Consider the following 18,984-nt stretch of genomic DNA (forward strand, 5'->3'; position numbering starts at 1 on the left):
CAACATTCTATTGTGGAATAGATGTCAATATAGAGTTGTGTCAACTACCTATAGATTTTGGATGATTTTTACCATAGTCGATACAAAGATATGTTTCCCTAGCTCTTGAAAATTCTAGCAAAATGGATTTTGTTTATAAGCTTCTAAAATTATAAGAAATCAGTATTTATCTTTCTCTTATCACCTTTTCTAGTCTATGACATTACAAATGTTTTTCCCTTTCTATACTTGTTAAAGATTAAACCTTCCATCATTCTCAAATTTTGACACAGCATATATGCTGTTGATTGAATTAGTTACCTTTAAGCCACAAGGAATTATCCAAATATGACTTCGATTTTATTTTTATCTAACAACTAATAAATGCATAGTACTCAGCCACAACTAATTTATTTTCCTTAAATTGCCATGGCAATGAGGTACGGTTCCTATAGTGACACAAAAAGAAGTCACATAGAAAAGAAAATAGGTCATGTTACACATGTTCTTCCAAGGAAATTTCAATTTAAATTAAATTCTTTCTTAGAAAGGACAGCCATTAAAATGAAAAGTACCTATGCAAACATTTTTTAAAATGTTTGAGTCTATATTATTAATAGGGAGCATCCCCAAATATAAGAAAATCATTCTAACCTGTGCTTTTCACTGGCTCACATGTCAGATGAATTCTATGATGATTCTCTCTATGAGAGAAATCAGGATTTCTCTCTTTCAATTTTTCTAAGCTTTCCAAAGCTGTACTATGTTCAGTCAGGGACCTTAAAAGGGACATGTTGTTAACTAACTCAGTAAGTCCAAAAGAATTCTCAGCATTGTCCCAATATTTCCTACATTCTTTGTTAGTTTCTACCTTACTTGGTAAACTCTCCATACTTTCTGTATCCTCAAATTCATATACACCTATTTCTTTGGAAATAGGATGCCTTTTTTCCCAAAAGGGGGTGTCAGAAATTTGAGTGCTTGACATATCAAATAAGTCCCATTTAGAATCAGAATCATAATTCTGATCTGTATTTAAAAGGTGCAATCTATCATTCTTAATTGGTAATGGTCCATCCTGTAAGTAATTTCCTAAAATACAATCATATCCACTGTCTTTAGCGAATAATAGCATATTGTCTTCGGAAGTCTGAGTCATACCTATCCTCGATAGAGAAGGTGGATGTGAAGTGTTCTCAATGTCTTTGGACTTACTTTGTGAGGATACATGATCGTAATCAGTATCGGATGGATGAACAGATCCATTACAGCGGCCATTACCATATATTAATACATCATTGGTCTGCTTTGAGGATGAATCCCATTTGGTTCCTATGCTTAAGGTTTCAAAATTTGATGTATCCACTGGCGTTTCTTCAACATTTTCAACTTCAGGAAGATTCGGGTTAAACAGGAAAGATGCTTCGTTACCTTTTCCAATTCTGTCAAAATCCATTGAAGTTTCAGTACAAATCTGTGAAGAGAGAGTTTTCTTACTGGGAAATTTTGCTGGAGGACTAGAATTAATTGTTATCAAATGGGACAAATGTTCATTGTCATCTTCTTGACTGCTATCCCTATCCTCGAATTTCCTTTCAGCAAACACTTTGTCTTCAGATGAAATTTTCTTTACCGAATGCTCAGAGCCCAGGGGAAAGATGTTGCTGTTTTGTGATTCTTCCTCAGAGTCACTGATATCAAAATTGTCCAGATTGAAAGTCACCTCCAAAAATGTTTCTGGTTTACTATTCAAATCTGTATTAGTTTTAATATTTTCATTTTCAGCTCTACTTTTAGAAACAAATGTGGCCAAATTATCAGATATGGCCAAATTATTACCTATGCAACAAGAATCTCTTTGTAGCTGTGGATATTCCCATTCTGGCTGAGAAGAAAGCTTTAGGTGGCTCTCCCTTTCTGGCACTCCAGTTTTATTTAGTTCCTGTACATTTTCTCTAGTGAAAATAGATCCTTTTATGCATTCTGGATAATCATTGCTGAATAGCATTTCACTCTTGGATTCTGATAATAAGTAATGGTGTTCATTATTGCTACAGATAACTGGTAAGTTTGTTCCCAGCTCACTTCGACAGGACGAAGATACTTGAAAATTTATTTTCTGATGACATGTGGTTTGGTCATCATTATCTATTTGACTGTCTGTCTTACATACAACCTTTTTTTCAGAACCATTTGCAAAGAGATGCATCTCCTTTTGTTCAAAAGGACCTTTCAAATCCAAATCTAAATTGTCCTCCTGGTCCTCTGACTTCCCTTCGGTATTGCTGACATCAGAAGAGCTTGCAGATAAACTCTTTGGTAAATAAACATCCCAGCGGTTTCTTCTTCTTACATTCTTTTCTAAATGACACTGGTGAGATGTATTTTTTGTGTTGTTCATTTCAGTGATCTTTTCTTCCCTTCCTATTATGCATTGTGGTTTAAGGGGGCCTTTTATTTCCTCTGTTGACTGTCCAGGGGAAAAACGTTCTACAACTTCCAAAGCAGGAGTTGGTTTGGACTTTAAAAGTGCTAAAATCTGTTCTTTGCTCCTGACGTTTTGTGAAGTGGCTGAGCCTCTGGTTGTTAGACAATCTTCTCTCATGTACTCAGGATATGATGAACCATCTGATTTCCTAGTTACAGAATTGAGAAAAGAATAATCATCTTCATCACAGAAACCTTTCTGGTTAGAAGTGATGGATGGAGTTGAAAGAAGCAAGGAGATGGACATATCATTGGTGTTGCTATTCTTGTAATCAATGACACTATTACAGTCAGATGGCCAGAGAGTGTCTCTATTTTTCTTTGCAGTAGTAGAAAACAATGGAGGTGTGCAGAAGAACAGAGAAGAAAAAGAAGGACAAGACTCCTCAGATAGAAGTGATGCAGCCGATTCATTATTTTCTATGGTTGCCAGCTTCTTTGGTACTTGACGTGGTCCTTGGAATCCCTAAGGGTATGAAAATAACATTAGCTGCACCACACTTTCACAGAGAATTTTAAATGATCTGACAATGGAAAAGGAATGTTTTCATTTTGTTAAAAAAAAAATTAACATAGTTGGCACAATAAAATACTGTAAGGTTTACAAAATCCTTTACATATGTTATTTCATCCAATCCTCACAACATCTCTGTGAGGTAGTCTATTAACCCAATTTTACAGATGAAGTCACAGTGGCTGAGAGAGGGTAAGTGTCTCGCCCAGGGTCACACAGCTAGTGTTAGAGACAGGAATGGAATCCAGGTCTTTCTGTCTTTAAGTCCAACACTTTATCCTATCCGCAGTACTACCTAGTTACCTCTAAAATGAAACAATTCACTAAACTTTGTTTTTGTTGCTGTTCAGTTGCTTCAGTCACGTCTGACTCTTTGTGATCCCGTTTGGGATTTTCTTGGCAAAGATGCTGGAGTGGTTTGCCATTTCCTTCTCCAGCTCATTTGACAGATGAGGAAACTGAGGTAAACAGGGTTAAGAGACCTGCCTAAAGTCACACAGCCAGTAAGGGTCTGAGGCTGGACTCATCAAAAAGATGAGTCTTCCTGACTCCACTCTATCCACTGCACCACCTAGATGCCCATATTAACTGAACTAAAATATATTAAAACATAAATATCAACTCAGAATCAAATAAAATTTATTTGTTCATTTTCTCACAGAATCTCTCAGCAGTGAGATGCAGTATAGAATTATATATAGAACCAGCCCTGAAGTCATGAGGATCTGAGTTCAAGTTCTATCTCTTGATACAAACTGGCTAAGTGACTTTAGGCAAGCCACTTAACCTCCAACTGTCCAAAACAAATCTCTAAGTCTATAAATCGAAAAACAAATTTTTATCTGGATTGGTTTAGAGAGAGATTTCTCAAAGGGAATTCCCTATACCAATGAAATAATAAAATGAATAACTGATAAACTATGATAGTTTCAAGATCTGTTGGTCATTTACAAGATTTTATATATACATTCTGATTTCTTATTTTAAGTAGAAAAACTTACAGTAAACTTTCTTTTTAAACCAGTGGGTGGACACGGCTTTGGCTTGTTAGAAGGTTTCAATTCCTGGACGCTTAATTTGGGCACTTCAGTTCTAAATTCCAAATTGCTGGGGATGTTTTCAGCATTTTTTACATCTTCAACTGTGATTAAATATCGATCACTTTCTAAATCGTCTCCAGGTTTCACCTATATTTTAAAGAAAAAAAGTCCCAAACATACACATTTGTTTTCACAAGCAGTCAACATGTAAACAAAAAAGCAGTTTTTCCTAAATGATATAAAAATACAAATTTGTATCTGAATAACAGGAATCATATATCGATTATATCTTTTACTATCAAAATGAACATATTTTACACATATGTTCAAAAGTATACTCAATAAAGCACTGATATAAATCACTCCACTACTTAACAATTTGACATAAGAATGTAAACTCATTAAGGGTAAGGACTATTTTTTGCCTCTTTTTGTATCCCTGGCACTTAGTATAGTGCCTAGCACATAGGAAGTGCTTAATAGATGCTTACTGATTGACTTTGTTTATAAGTTATTAAAAATTGTTTTTAAATTAAATTAAGTTAAAGTTTAAATTAAATTAAATATTATTATCTTAGTTGATGAATAATATAATTGTTATGGTCTTAAAAGTTAGTGCCCAGCCCTTAGCATAGCAATCGGCACATAGTAGGTGCGTAATGTTTAGCAACTGATTGATAGATAAAAGAAACATGTTTAAAATACCTAAATATTTTCAGATTTAATAGAAACAAGACCTAATTTGTTGTTGTTGTTGTTGTTCAGTCATTTTTTTGTTGGGTTTGACTCTTCATAACCCATTTAGGGTTTTCTTAACAAAGATACTAGAGTGGTTTGCCTTTCTTTCTCCAGCTCATTTTACAGATGAAGAAACCAAGGCAAACAGGGTGAAGTGACTTACCCAGGGTCACAAAGCTAGTAGCATCTGAGGCCAGATTTTAATTTAGGGCTTCCTGCCTCCAGGAACGGTACTCTATCCACTGTGCCACCTAGCTGCCCTATGGCCTGATTTAACAATGTATAAAAAACATTTTATCAAATTGATTGACTGATACGGTAATAAAGAAGCTAAAAAGATTAGGGCAATGCATCAAAACAAAGTAATATTCATTTACTAGACTAATACTTTTTAAATAAGCCCTCTATCAAGAAAAGAAATAGGATGGGGGAAATATTTGGAGTAAGTATACCTCATAAGATCTGACATGCTGAATCTACAAGGAATTGGCCTAAGGTGTACATCCTATGACTCACTGCTTCTTAAGGAAAGCATATTTTATTAGTTTTATAAACTAATTTTGGTTCTATCTTGTTAAATGCTACAGCTTTATGTCAGATTTTATTCCTTATTTTGTATATTATTTTGGGTATTATTTTCCTATTAATGGTTTAAGTTTACAATAAAAACATTAAAAAGAAATGTACTTTTTATTAACTATTTTCATAAAGGTTATTCCAAAGTGATTTCTGAAGTGATTTTTAAAAATTAAGAAAAAATATTAAAATACCTCAGACTGTTTAAGAAATAAACTCTCCAAGCACTGTCCTTTGTCATCATATAAAGTTGCCTACATTAAAATAAAATAACATTTAAAAAATAAAGTTAACATGAAAACATTTTCAACTCTTTAACATATTTTCTAAAACAAACAATTATTAGACAAATCGCATAAAATGTATTATTTGGCTATGTCATATTTCAAATACCACCTATCATATTAAATAGTTTGTATTCATTTATTTACTTGTAGTAGAATTTATTGGTCATTTATTCTAGCACTATGCTAAGCACTGTGGGAGACATAAAATACCAAGGTGTTGCCCTTATAAGAGCTTGTAATAATAGCTAGTTTGGAAGATAAGAAGTAAACACATTTATTTATCAGTTCAAAAAACAATGCAAGGGGTAAATCGACATGGTATTAAAGGTGGTGTGAGTCTTGTGGAAATGGTATTGTTTTAGAAAGTAAAAACAGTGGAGTCTGGATATTGGAATGTCAGGGTGCAGGGAAAGGAGAGGAGGTAAAATTAAGTATGGAGTGTTTGGTGGACAATGAAGAAACTGTCCTATCAATATTAGATGGTTTTTGTTAGAGAAAAGTAGGTGATAAAAGTCCCACAGGTAAGATGAGATCCAGGCTGAGGAATCTGTATATCATTTTACAAGCAATAGTTTTTATATGTCTTACAGTGTCTCAGATGATATATGAATTCACTTTTTAAAACCGTTAAACATTAATGTCCTATGTTTTTCTTTCTTTGAAAATTACCATAGGTAATTTACAGGTAATACTGCGAATTTACTCAAGAGGCACAATTAATAATGAGTTTTTACCACTACAAATATAAATTAAATAAATATTCATTGAGATTCTATTTCTTAACTACCCGTGTAATATTTGGATTTTTAAATCTAAGTCAGAGTCTATGCATTATAATTGATGTAATTTTCTTAATGTTCAAATATGAATTTAAGAATTGAACTTTTAGACTCATTAACAGATTATCCCAAACCTACTTTATTTCTTGAGAAACTCATCTTCAGTATTCCATCTTGCCACACTTTTGATTTCTTCGTCTTTTGATGAGTATATAGTACCTTATTTATAGAAGCACAGAAGTAAATAGATAGTTTTCAATAATCCTATATTTATATTTGTGAAATACATGAATCAAATACTGAAATACTAAAAATAAAAAAATTAAATACTTACAATAAATTCTTGACTTGCCATTGTTTATGCTGGAAATAAATCCACCGGAAATAAATCTTCAATAACTATTCGAGCACTTACTCATTTTGTCCTGGGCATACACAGGATTCACAGAGTTCGTCACTGAGAAACACAAATCAAAATTTAAATTTGGAATATATAACCTTGTTTATAACCTGTTCCAGGTACCTTAAAAATATTAAATGTTATCTTTTCTTTGTACAAGGTAACCTAAGAAATAAATTCAATTTGAAACTTGTATTAGAAAATAAGTTTCTTTGCTTGATTTTTAAAACTGAATGGTTCTAAGCCTGGCCATGGAGTTGTGGAAATAGGACTGGCCTTGGGAGTCAAGAAACCCAAGTTTGAACCATGGTTCTGCTAGTTACCACCTCTAGACAAATTACTTAACACTTTTATTCCTCAGATTTTCATCTTTAAAAGGACTCTTCCAACTGTAAAATGTCACCATCCTTCAACATCAAACTTCAATTTAAAAGTTTTCTGAATTGCTTCAGAACCGCCACAAGGTGGCTCTCTAGTGTTTTGAATATAAGCTTCCATTTTCAATGTGTCAATTTGGTGCTGCTGCAAGGGTTGCAATCATACACCTGTAAATACAGTAGCAGAAAACACTCTTGCAAAGTGACTATTCATTGACAGATTAAATAGGCTTCTGTGTTATGGGACAAGGCAAAAATCATAAATTGTGGACTTCCTACATTCCATAAAGAAACTATACAGTGTTCTTTTTCTCTGCTACCTGTTAACAATCAATCCACTTCTGGGACTTCGTTTGTTTTAAAGAGAAACTTTGCAAGGGTTAGAGTTCAAATTCTAAAATTCTATGATTTTATGCAGAAAGGCTAATAGAATAAGATCATTTTATCATAAAGCAAAGATTCATAAATGGGCATATTTAAAGGATTGTTATAACCAAAGAATTTAAAACCAAGTGCCCAACCTACTGATGCACACCTATAATTTTTTTTTTTTTAAATACAAGCTAGTCCTCTAAAAATAATCTGTTGGTGGGCCCTTACTTGAAGCCGGCCAGAACTCTCAGCCTCCTGGAACTCAGGGATACATCCCTAACATCAGAGTAGGACTTTTTCATCCCATCACATGTATGTCTGCTTAGGGCTGAACAAGTCAAAACTGTTCAAAATGTAGGTCAGCTATAAGGAATTTAAATAAGAAGATTCTATATTTAAGGAAGAATTTTCTGGATTGAGGATTGCTAATGGGGAGAGATCTATTTGTGATTATTTAAGTATAATGCTATCTAAAAGTGAATGTGAAGAGGGAGATTAGACTGAAAATGGACCAGATCTCTCTAATTCAATTGATTTATCGATTGACATATTTAATCAATCATTGACTACTATGTGCCAAACTCTACTAAGCACTGGGAATACAAGTACAAAGAATGAAAGAAATCCTACTGGCAAGATGTTTACATTCTGACATGTATGTACAAATATGTGGTCAAAGGCTCTATTCTTCACAAAGTCCAGGCATCAATTTACCGGTTCTTGCTAATCAGCAGCTAGGTGGCGCAGTGGATAGAGCACCACGCACAGAGTCAGGAAGACATGAGTCTTCTAGCTTCTAGATGGGTAAGTCACTTAACCCAATTTGCCTCAGTTTCCTCATCTGTAGAATGAGCTAGAGAAGGAAATGGCAAATCTCTCCAGTATCTTTGCCAAGAAAACCCCAAATGGGGTCTTAGAAGAGTCAGACACAACTGAACAACTTTTCTAAGTGTTTTGGAGATTGGGTTTTTAGGATTTTTTTTTTTGTAGCAAAAGTTCTTAATCTGGATCTGTGAACCTTTTTTTGTTTCTGTTTTGTTTTTAAATGATAATAACTGTATTTCAATGTAATTGTTTTCTTTTGTAATCCTACGGATTTGATTTTATGCCTTCAAGCCCAATATTCTAAGAAGGGGTCCCTAGGTTTTGACATACTGCCAAAGAAGTCCATGACACAGAAAAAAAGTTAAGAACATCTGGTCCAGGACAATACGGGTCTGTGGATATATTTTCATGGGGTCCCTTAGCTCTGCCAGGGAAGAAAATTACATCTTTATTTTCACTAACCTCTAACCGAAATTTATCTTTTCCTTCCATTTGAATGTAGGTAACAAACCATGAGAAATGCTCTACCACACCAGACCACCAAAGACGACCATGACCCAAAAAAGGTGAAGAACCCTTCTTTACAGGATCCTTTGCTGTTGTTCAGTTGTGTCTGATTCTGTGACCCCATTTGAGGTCTTCTTGATAAAGATACTAGAGTGGTATACAATTCCATCTCCAGCAGATTAAGGCAAACAGAGATTAAGTGACTTTCCCACTGTCACACAGCTAATAAGTGTCTGAGGCCCAAATTTGAACTCGGGTCTTTCTGACTCCAGGCCCAGCACTCTGTCCACTGAGCCAAGGTAAGTAACTTCTCAGAAGAACAAATACAGTTCAAGAACCACAGGCCCAGATGAAGTCTTAAGATTCCTCCTGACTCAACATCATCAACAAAAAGACACATTAAAGTTTCTCTAAATCCTGCAGGATTGACTTCTGCCTTAGCCCCTCAGGGATCTCAAAGCACAGAGGTAGGACTGAGAGGGACCACAGTTATCAGTATAGTCTAAAACACCGTTACTATACAGATGGGAAAACTGACAATGGTGATCACACAGGTAATAAGCAGAAGAGTTGAAATTCTCATTGGCTTGTCCCCATTCCCTTCTAGTCTCCACCTCCTAGCTCCTAGGTTTCCTTCAAGTATCAGCTAATGGTAGTGCCATTAAATTGTAAGCTCCTTGAGAGTAGGGACTGTCTTTTGCCTCTTTTTATATCCCCAGGGCTTAGAACAGTGCCTGGCACTTAGTAGGTGTTTAATAAAATTTTTTTTTGATTGATTGCCTCCCAATTTATAGCAGCTAGAATTTGTGGCTAATTATATAATGCTTACAAAATTTGCAAAGCTCTTTACACGTTAATTCCTTTTATTCTTACTATAGGGCAGCTAGGTGGCACAGTGGATAGAGTGCTGGGCTGGGAATCAGGAAGACTCATCTTCCTGAGACACTAGCTGTGTGACCCTTGACAAGTCACTTAACCCTGTTTGTCTCAGTTTCCTCATCTGTAAAATGAGCTGGAGGAGGAAATGGTAAACCACTCCAGTATCCTTGCTAAGAAAACCCCAAATGGAGTCACAGAGAGTCAGACACAACTGATCAACAACAACATTCTCACAACCACCCTGGGAAATCAGGCATTGTTATCCCCATTTTACAGATGAGAAAACTAAGGCAGATAGAGGTTAAATGACTAGGCTAAGGTCTTACAGGTAGCATCTTCTGAGTACAGATTTGAATTCAAGTCTTTCTGATTCCAGGTCCTATGCTCTATCCACTAGCTATCTTAATTTATCCTTTTTATATCTTGTTTATACATAGATGTTTGCATTAGGTCTCACCCATCAGACTGTGGGCTCCTTGAGGTCAGGGCCTGTGTTGATTTTTTTTTTTTCTGCCTCTATCCCCTACACTTAGCATAATGCCTAGCACACAGCAGGCACTCAATTTATCCTCTAAGCTTAGCACAGTGCATAGCACACAGCAGGCACTCAATAAATGTGGCTGACTTGACTCCCTTCAGACCCAGCAGGTCTTTGGGGTCCCCTGTTGCCTCCTTCCTCCAGATCCTCCCAGCAATCTCAAAGCACTCCAGCCCTCACCTCTTCCCTTTTCCTAGTCAACAAGCATTTATGTGTGCCTGACACTGCTGGCTGGGGGGCGTGGTGTGGGGAGGTGGGGTCAGCTCAATTCTCTGGGCCAGCGGGGGGAAGATGGTCAAAGGAGATGCCCAAGCACCAGGACCAACAATTCTTCACTTCGGAACCCCCCTCAACCCCCCCACCCTGCAGCGAACCCACCTGCAACAACACAGCCACACAATACACACAAAGATACCCAAATACAGCCACATACACAGCCACAAACAATACACACACAAAGATTCTTACAAGTACACAACACACACACCAGACACAAACAATACACACAAAAATACCCAAATACAGCCACACACTGATACAAACAATACACACAAAGATTTTTACGGGTACACAACACACACACAGACACACACACACTTCAGACATAAACAATACACACAAAGACACCATAACACAGTCACAAACAATACGCACAAATATACTCAAACCCAGTTAACACACACGCCACACAACGCTCAGACACCACACACACAACAGTCACATACAAAGACAGAACACACACAGTACACAGACACACACACCATACACACAGACACGGACGACACACACCACTCCCCCCCAACACAAACACACAGAGGACGTTTTTGGAGGGAGTCACCTGGCCCAGGCGCAAGTCTGGATTTTCGAATTTTTCCCGCGAAAGCCGATGGCGTCACTGCCCCGCGACAAGGCGCCACCGCCCCCCCTCGCGCGCCCCGCCCCCGCCCTCCCAAAGCACCAATCGCGCGGCTCCTTCCGGGTCCTCGCGCACGGGGGCGGGACGACGGCTCCGGTCGCAGAGCGCTGACGCGCGGGCCCCAGCAACTGGGCAGAGCGGGGAGGAGGAGACCGTTTGGGAAACGCGCCGTGTCTAGACCCGTTGCCTGGGGGACTGAGCTGAGTAAGTGCGAGGTCGAGATGCGGAGCGCGGGATGCCCCGCGGGGGTCAGGCCCCAATCCGCCTTTATATTCTGTTTGGCTTCACTTCCCGCACCTTCCTAATTGCCCCCCCCAGCCCCCCCCAGTCTCCCTCCTCTCCACCTTCCCTCAGACCCCCTCCCGCCTTTGTGTCAGAGCGCATGCGCAGAAGGACTCCGGGCGGCCCCGCCCCCTCGTAGTCTGCTGGAGGCAGGGGTGTAGTGGGGGGGGGGTGCGCCTGTTCGAGACACACCCATCTCACCAGTCAGGCAATAAATATTTATTAAGCATTGACCTTTACCGGGCAAATTAGGTGGTCTAATTTACCACCTAATCATGCAACAAGCATTTATTCGGCGCCAACTGTGTGTCAGGTGCTGTGCATTTAATCCCTTTAGTTTACAGCCTAATCAGTCAGTAAGTTTTTATTAAATGTCTGCTGTATATTCCATGCAGTCTTGCCTTCCCATTGCTGTTACACCAGGAAGATAGACACTCTATCTCTGCCCTCCAAGCCAGGAATGCTCCCTCTTCATCCTTGCCTCCTGGCTTTCTTCAAGTTTCAACCCGTGTCCCATTTTTTTTAAGTTTTTTTAAGTTAAGTGACTTGCCCAAGGTCACACAGCTAGTAAGTGTCAAGTGTTATGTGTGTGAGGACGGATTTGAACTCAGGTCCTCCTGATTTCAGGGACGGTGCCCTATCTGCTGAGCCACCTAGCTGCCTCTGCGTCCCATTTTCTACACGAAGCCTTTCCCAGTCCTTATTCTTAGTGTCTTCTCTGAAATTCTCTCCTGTTGATTCTGTGTATAACTTGTTTGTACCAAACAGTTGGCATGTTGTCTTCCCTATTAGACAAGGAACTCATTGAAGGCAGGGACTTTTTTTTTTTTTTTTTTTTGCCTTTCTTTGCATTTCAAGTACTTGATGCCAGGCACAATATAAACCTTTAATAAATGCCAGGTGACTTGACTTCCCTCCCTTTAATTTACCTCTTAATCAATCAACAAGATTTATGACACCTGTGTGCCAGACACTTGGCATTCCGTAGATTTAATTTGCCATTAAATCAGCAAACATTTAGTTGATGTAATGGATATGAAACTGTAATGAAAGTATTGGACTTGAAGTCAGGAGACTTGAGGGGCAGCTGGATGGTGCAATGGATAGAGCACTGGGCCTGGAGAAAGGAAAACCTGAATCCAAGTGTGGTCTCAGACAAAATTACTGGCTGTATGACCCTGGGCAATTCACTTTGCCTCAGTTTCCTCCTCTGCAAAATAAGGATAATAATAGCACCCACCTCCCGGAGTTGTTGTGAGGATTAAATAAATAGTATTTGTAAAGTGTTTGATCCATGTTAAAACTATATAAATGCTTATTATTATTATTATCATTATTATTATTCCCAGCTTCATTACTTACTACTGCCTAGAAACAAGAAGTTGTTCAGTCATTTTTTTCAGTCATGTCTGACTCTTCATGATCTCATTTGGGGTTTTCTTGGTAAAAATACTGGAGTGGTTTGCCATTTCCTACTCCTGATCATTTGAAAGAAAGAGAAGGAAGGAAGGAGGGAAGGAAGGAAGGGGAGGGAGAGAGATCTGAACTCAGGAAGATGAGTTCCTGACTCCAGGCCTGGCACCTAGCTATTCTGCAAGTTCAAATGTGACTGTTGCTAGTTATATGACCTTGGGCAAGTCACTCAACTTTTGTTTGCCCCAGTTTCCTCATTTTGTAAAATGGTAATAACAATAGCACCTACCTCTCAGAGTCATTTTGAGAAATGAAATAATACTTGTAAAGTGCTTGGTATATATTAAGCATTATACAAATGCTAGCTGCTATTGTTACTAATCCTGGGTCTATTACTTACCTAGCCGTATCACTAAACAACTCTGACTCAGTTGTTTTGCTTTCCAAGCTAGAAAAGCTTTAAGTATGAGATTGGTGGTGGATCCTTTTCTTGTCTGACACACAGCCTAGTCAAATTCTGAGAAACTTATCTCCAAGTTGACTGCAGAATGATGAATTTTTCATATCCTGCAACTCAGGAAGGTCTAAGTACAAAGGCCATAGTGTACATTAATGAAAGGAGTACCCATGTAGTTAATTACAGATCCTTAAGCTTTGCCTGGTATGCTGGTGAGACACTGAAATTCCATTTCTCTTACCTTTCACTTTTCTTCCCCTTCTGAAAAGTAAGGTGATCCAAAGTAGTTTGTGTAGTTGATAAAAAATGTCACTGAGTAAACTGGTGTTAGCTATAGTAAAAATAAAAATAATGAAGATAGAAATAAAATAGAAATTCATCCAACGCCTATAAAATAGATTAGTGGATAAGTTGTGAGGGAAAGTATAGCACGATATTTTTTTAAATCGTTAATTTCCTAAGTGGAAATAAGTAATACATTGTCAAAGACATCACTTTTGCCCTGGAGTTAAACTGTGCATATGTTAAAATATGCAGGAGGTTGTAAGAATAAGTCCATGAGGGCCCAAACTAGGAGTGGGGAACCTTTGGTGTCAAGGCCACACGTGGCCCTCTCTGTCCTCTATTGCCGCCCTTTGACTGAATCCAAACTTCACAGAACAAATCTCCCTAATAAAAGGATTTGTTGGACTCAGTCAAAAGGCTTCACCCAAGGACCTACAAGGCCTCAGATTCCGAGTCCCTGGAAATCATAAGGGAAGGTGGTACTGCCAAATAAGTTCACTGTCAGTGGTATAAAGATAATGGCAGTGGGCTAGGGGATATGAAGTCCCTTTGCAAGAAAAGTATAGCATACCTGTATATCATCCTCATTTTAGAAATAGATCACTATACCCCTTGATTTCTTAAACTTGTTCTTCCAAGTTGAAGGCAGACTTCATCATTAATATGCAGGTATTTTAAATAATATTTCCCCCCAATTACATGTAAAAACAATTTTTAACATTAGTTTTTTTTTAAATTTTGATTTCCAGAAAATCTCTCCCACTCACCCCTCCCTCCTCCCTGAGCCAGTAAGCAATTCAACATAGGTTATACATGTGCAATCATGCAAAACATGTTTCCACATCAATATATGTTTTAATAGATATTGTTACAGTTATGAGAACATAATGGGCCAGTACATGTCTTCGTGCTTACCATATAGGATTGTCCTGGCAGTCTCTATTGTGCTATTTAATAGCCGTGTGACTTTCAAAAAGTCACATAACCCGTCTGAAGCTATTTCCTCACCTGTAAACTAGAAATGATAATAGTTGAACTTAGCATTCAGAGAATGAAATGAGATAATGGATTTAGAAGTGTTTCAGCACTCATAAACTGTGTCTGTGACATACTTTCCTTCATTTCTTCTCTAATACAATAAATTGGAAATGAAAGTTCCTAGTATTCTATGCAGTCTTCTTTTTCTGTTCTATGAATGAATGAAAAAACATTAAATGCTTATGGTATGTAATGCAAAGTTCTGTGCTCAGTGCTGGGGATACTTAGAATCAGAGTCAGTAAACATTTATTAAGCACCTACTGCATGCCAGTTACTTTGCTGGGGATGCAAAGAAAGGCAAAAGACAGCCCCTGCCCTCTAGGATCTCACAATAGATAGAGGAGACAGCATATAAAAAGAAGCTGAAAATGGGTGGTGGGGTTACCTGGCTTGGGGGCATGATGGAAGTCCTACAACCCAGTGGGAAATGATCTTGGAGAGGTACGAGTTTCAGAGTTGATTTTATCTTATTGAATGATGTGCTGGATGGAAAATGATCAGGAATCGTTGGGTGCCCTCCTTAAATGCAAGAGAATCAGGGAGGAGCTCAAAGCTGGGCTGCTGAGGAGGTGTAAGTTTGAAAGTTGTTTTCATCTTCCAGAATGATGAGTTTCTGGAGATGATGACATAAAACGAAGTAAGACAGTCCCTGCTTTCAAAAGCTTACATTCTAATGGGGAATACAAAGTTTCACCTACTAGTCAGATGAAAAGGTGCCATGGTCCTTAAAGTACAGCAGCAAAACAGATGGTAATGCATTTTCTTTAATGTCATTTCTACTGATAAAATATCAGTTTCTGACGTTAAAATTTGACAGTGCCAAAGACCTTAGTGACAAGAGCTTTCTCTTCTGGGTTTTCAGTAGCTGTGACTGCAGCATGCACAGATGCAACTCCCAACGCAGAGGTTGTTTCTCAGGATGATTGTTTCAAGGACCATAGGATTGGCATCTGGAGGGTATTGTCATTTGTAGCGCCTTTGGTCTTACCCATCAGTAGCAATTAGTATTGGCAATGATGATGGTGGTGGTGAGTGCTTACTATGTGTAATGCATCCCTTTTCCTACAGTGATTGCTCCTCTCCTTGATGGCTGTGAGGACTGGGCTGAAAGCAAGATTAGTGTTCTGGTGCCTTAGCCTTTTGGCTTCAGAGTCCTGGGCCTTCTCTATCATTGTCTAAGAGTAGGTGATAGTCAAAGTAGTGGTGTTGGTTTGACTTGGCTGGCCTGTGCTGCCCTCCTATCTCTTCATCAGGATGTCTTGCTGCTTCCAGCGAGGTTGGTGTGACTGCCCCTTGGGTGGGAGTTGGTGGGAATGGCTGGACTTTTCTCCACAGGAATTGCTTCCCTGGATGATGTTTTTAGGGGCTGGATTAGAATCAGTATTTGTGGGTCACAGGGAGGTAATGATTCCACAACCAGGGCCCTTGGGGTTACATTCCAGTAGATAATAAATATGATCAGTAATTGGTATTTAGTAGTATTTAATGGACCCCTTTTCACCATGATTGTGGTCCTCAGTGCTAGCTAGCTATGGGGCCCAGACAGGAGTCAGGGCCAGTGGTCTGGGGGGCATTGCTGTTCCTAAGGCTCTTGGGCTCAAGGTACTGATGATCTCCATCCTAGACAGGATCTAGGAGAGGTGGTGGTTGAGGTGGCAATGGTGGTTGGGCTTGCTTTGATACATGCTACGGCTAGGATCAGGGAGTCATCTATATAGAAGTCATAGTTGAACACAAATGAACTTTTTATATTGAAATGTTCATTATTCTATGTTTAAATTCACAGCAAAAAAAGGAAATTTTAAAAATGTGACCCAGGAATAAGAAATGAAAGCAGTGGCTTAGGCCAGAAATATGAAACTAGCTGACTGTAATTGGCTCCTAAGTACAGCCTGAACCAGATTAAAATGTAATTTGGAAATTTTTAGCAAAATAAATGAAAATACAATTTTCTAAGTCAATATTCAGCTGTAGGGAATCCATTTCTATTTGAGTTTAGCACCACTGGCCTAGACTACAACAGAATGAAGGGCATTGTGGTATAATAGAAAGAGTAGCATTGAATTTACAGCCACTTATGCCCTTGGTATGCCTCTTCTGTCTGGGCACATGTGTCTTCTCATCCGTAAAATACTTGGGGTAGATTAGACGACCTCTAAGGTCCCTTCCTACTCGAAATCTTTGATCTTTACCTTTTCAAATCCTCTCCATCCTTGAAGGAAGCTGCAGGTACCACTGTCTCCATGAAGCCTTCCCTTATCCTTCTAGTTGAGCTGGATCTTTCCTTCCTCCCAATTCTTTATACTACTGTGTTTCACTCTCTTGTATACTAAATGTACTCTTGTGTACATATATCACCTATTTAATTATAAATTATTTGAGGAACAATGTCTTGCACTCAATGGCTGTGGGCTGATTTATTCGTAGCAACTGTTAAATAATATTTGTTGAATGAGTAACTAAATGACTAGATTAAATCACTGATTTATAACATTGTTTCACTCCATCCCTGTTTTCTTGAGGCGTTTCATGACATTTAAAAAAATATATCAAAAATTCTGTTTAATAGTTCACTTGAAACATTAAATTTATCCCATATATCTCTTTTAGGAGATGAGGGGGAGGGGAAATCACAGACTCTAAGAGAATACAAGAATGCTCCAAATTAAAAATGTTTGTCAAAAGATATAGTTTAATTCAGCATATTGTGTCCATAAAAGTTACGTGTTTATAATCAAACTTTTTTGTTATTTGAAAATTAGTATCTGTCACAACATATAGTACCTGGAAATAGTAGGACTTCAAATTCCAGTTTCAGTGTAAACCTAAAGCTGTGTGACCTTTCAGCTCAGCCTTGAGCCTGTTACCTCCCTAATCTTTCCCAATTCTTTTGGTGACTTGTTGACCTTTATAATTTTGAATAGTCTGCTTAAAGCTGGAAGACATACTATAGCATTTAGCAAAACAGCTTATAAAACATTGATGCATGGCTGTATTGCTGCTGAGATGGTGCTAGCCCTAAGGGGAGAGGTGGGAACCTTTATGATTACTGGCAATTATTAAGCGCTTATTTATGTGCCAAACACTGTGCTAAATAGTGTGGATGCAGAAATTGAAATAGTCACTGCTTTCAAAGAATTTATATTCTGTCAAAGGAAACAACATATACATACAGAATTGCATACTGAAAAATATTCAAAGAAATACAAAGTTGTTTTGGAAGGGAAGGGGAGCCAAATACCCTTTTTTTTTTTAAGTGGATGGCTCTTGAGCTGTCTTAAAAAAATCAGGGATTCTCATAAATGCAGATGAGCAGTGACATTCTAGGCAGGAGGCAGGAGATGGAGTGTCAAGTGTGAGGAGAATCAAGACAGCTTGACTTGTACAGGAAAGGGAGTAATGTATAATGAACCTAAAAGTGTAGGTTGATGCCAAATTGTTAAGGCTTGTAAGGGGCAGAAAGAAGTTTATTTGATCCTAGAAGTAACAGGATGACACTAAGCTTTAGGAAGACTTTGGCAGCTGAGTGGATGATGGATTGGTATGGGGAGAGGTTTGAGACGAGGAGACAAGTAGAATCCTATTGCATTAGGTTTTTTCTCAGTTTTCCCAACAATTCTTATCAAAAAGGCACTTTTTTTCCTAAGGTAATTTTTGTTTTCAGGTTTATAGAACAGACTTACTGAATACCATTATTTCTGATTGTTCCTTATCTAGTCTACTCCATTGTTCTACTTTTCCATTTTTTTAACCAGTACCAAATGTTTTTGATGATTGCCCCTTATAACATGGGCAGCTGGGTGGCACAGTAGATAGAGTACCAGTTCTGGAGTCAGGAAGACTTATCTTCCCGAATTCAAATCTTTCTACACTTTCTACCTGGGTGATCCTGGGCAAGTATAGGGAAAGCTGAGCACCACAGAATCGATGCTTTCAAATTGTGGTGCTGGAGAACACTTTTGAGAGTCTGGGACTCAAAAGGAAATCAAATCAGTCTGTATTTAAAGAAATTAATTGAGGCTATTCACTGGAAGGTCAAATACTGAAGCTTAAATCCCTTTGGAAAAGACTGATGTTGGGCAAGATTGAAGGCAAAAGGAAAAGGGGATGGCAGAGAATAAGATAAAATGAACTCAAACTTGGTCAAACTTTGGAGATTGTAGAGGATACAAAGGCTTGGCATGCTGTGGTCCATGGGGTCATGGCTGAATGACTGAACAACAACTTCATAATATAGTTTGAGGTCTTTAAGTGCTATTCCCCTTTCATTCCTACCTTTTTTCTTTTGTTCCTC

General features: G+C 38.2%; 2 protein-coding genes across 2 annotated transcripts in view; one reads left to right on the top strand and one right to left on the bottom strand.

Annotated features, from left to right (window-relative positions):
* ZGRF1 (zinc finger GRF-type containing 1) overlaps positions 1-11,173 on the bottom strand; it is a 76,379-nt gene extending 65,206 nt beyond the window's left edge. The window contains exons 1-6 of the mRNA XM_027837542.1: positions 11,137-11,173; positions 6,735-6,857; positions 6,539-6,619; positions 5,529-5,588; positions 3,982-4,167; positions 1,195-2,932 (exon numbers count right to left, since the gene is read on the bottom strand). Of these exons, the coding sequence (XP_027693343.1) occupies positions 1,195-2,932; positions 3,982-4,167; positions 5,529-5,588; positions 6,539-6,619; positions 6,735-6,755 (2,086 nt within the window). The 5' untranslated portion in view covers positions 6,756-6,857; positions 11,137-11,173. The remainder of the gene's footprint in view (positions 1-1,194; positions 2,933-3,981; positions 4,168-5,528; positions 5,589-6,538; positions 6,620-6,734; positions 6,858-11,136) is intronic.
* A 168-nt stretch (positions 11,174-11,341) lies between these two features.
* The window catches only part of LARP7 (La ribonucleoprotein domain family member 7), a 34,326-nt gene continuing 26,683 nt past the window's right edge, over positions 11,342-18,984 (top strand). Inside the window, exon 1 of the mRNA XM_027837475.1 lies at positions 11,342-11,418. The gene's annotated coding sequence lies outside the window, so the exon portion shown is untranslated. The remainder of the gene's footprint in view (positions 11,419-18,984) is intronic.

This window comes from Vombatus ursinus, unplaced genomic scaffold (assembly GCF_900497805.2).
Source record: "Vombatus ursinus unplaced genomic scaffold, bare-nosed wombat genome assembly UNPS02014821.1, whole genome shotgun sequence".
Lineage (NCBI taxonomy): Eukaryota > Metazoa > Chordata > Mammalia > Diprotodontia > Vombatidae > Vombatus > Vombatus ursinus.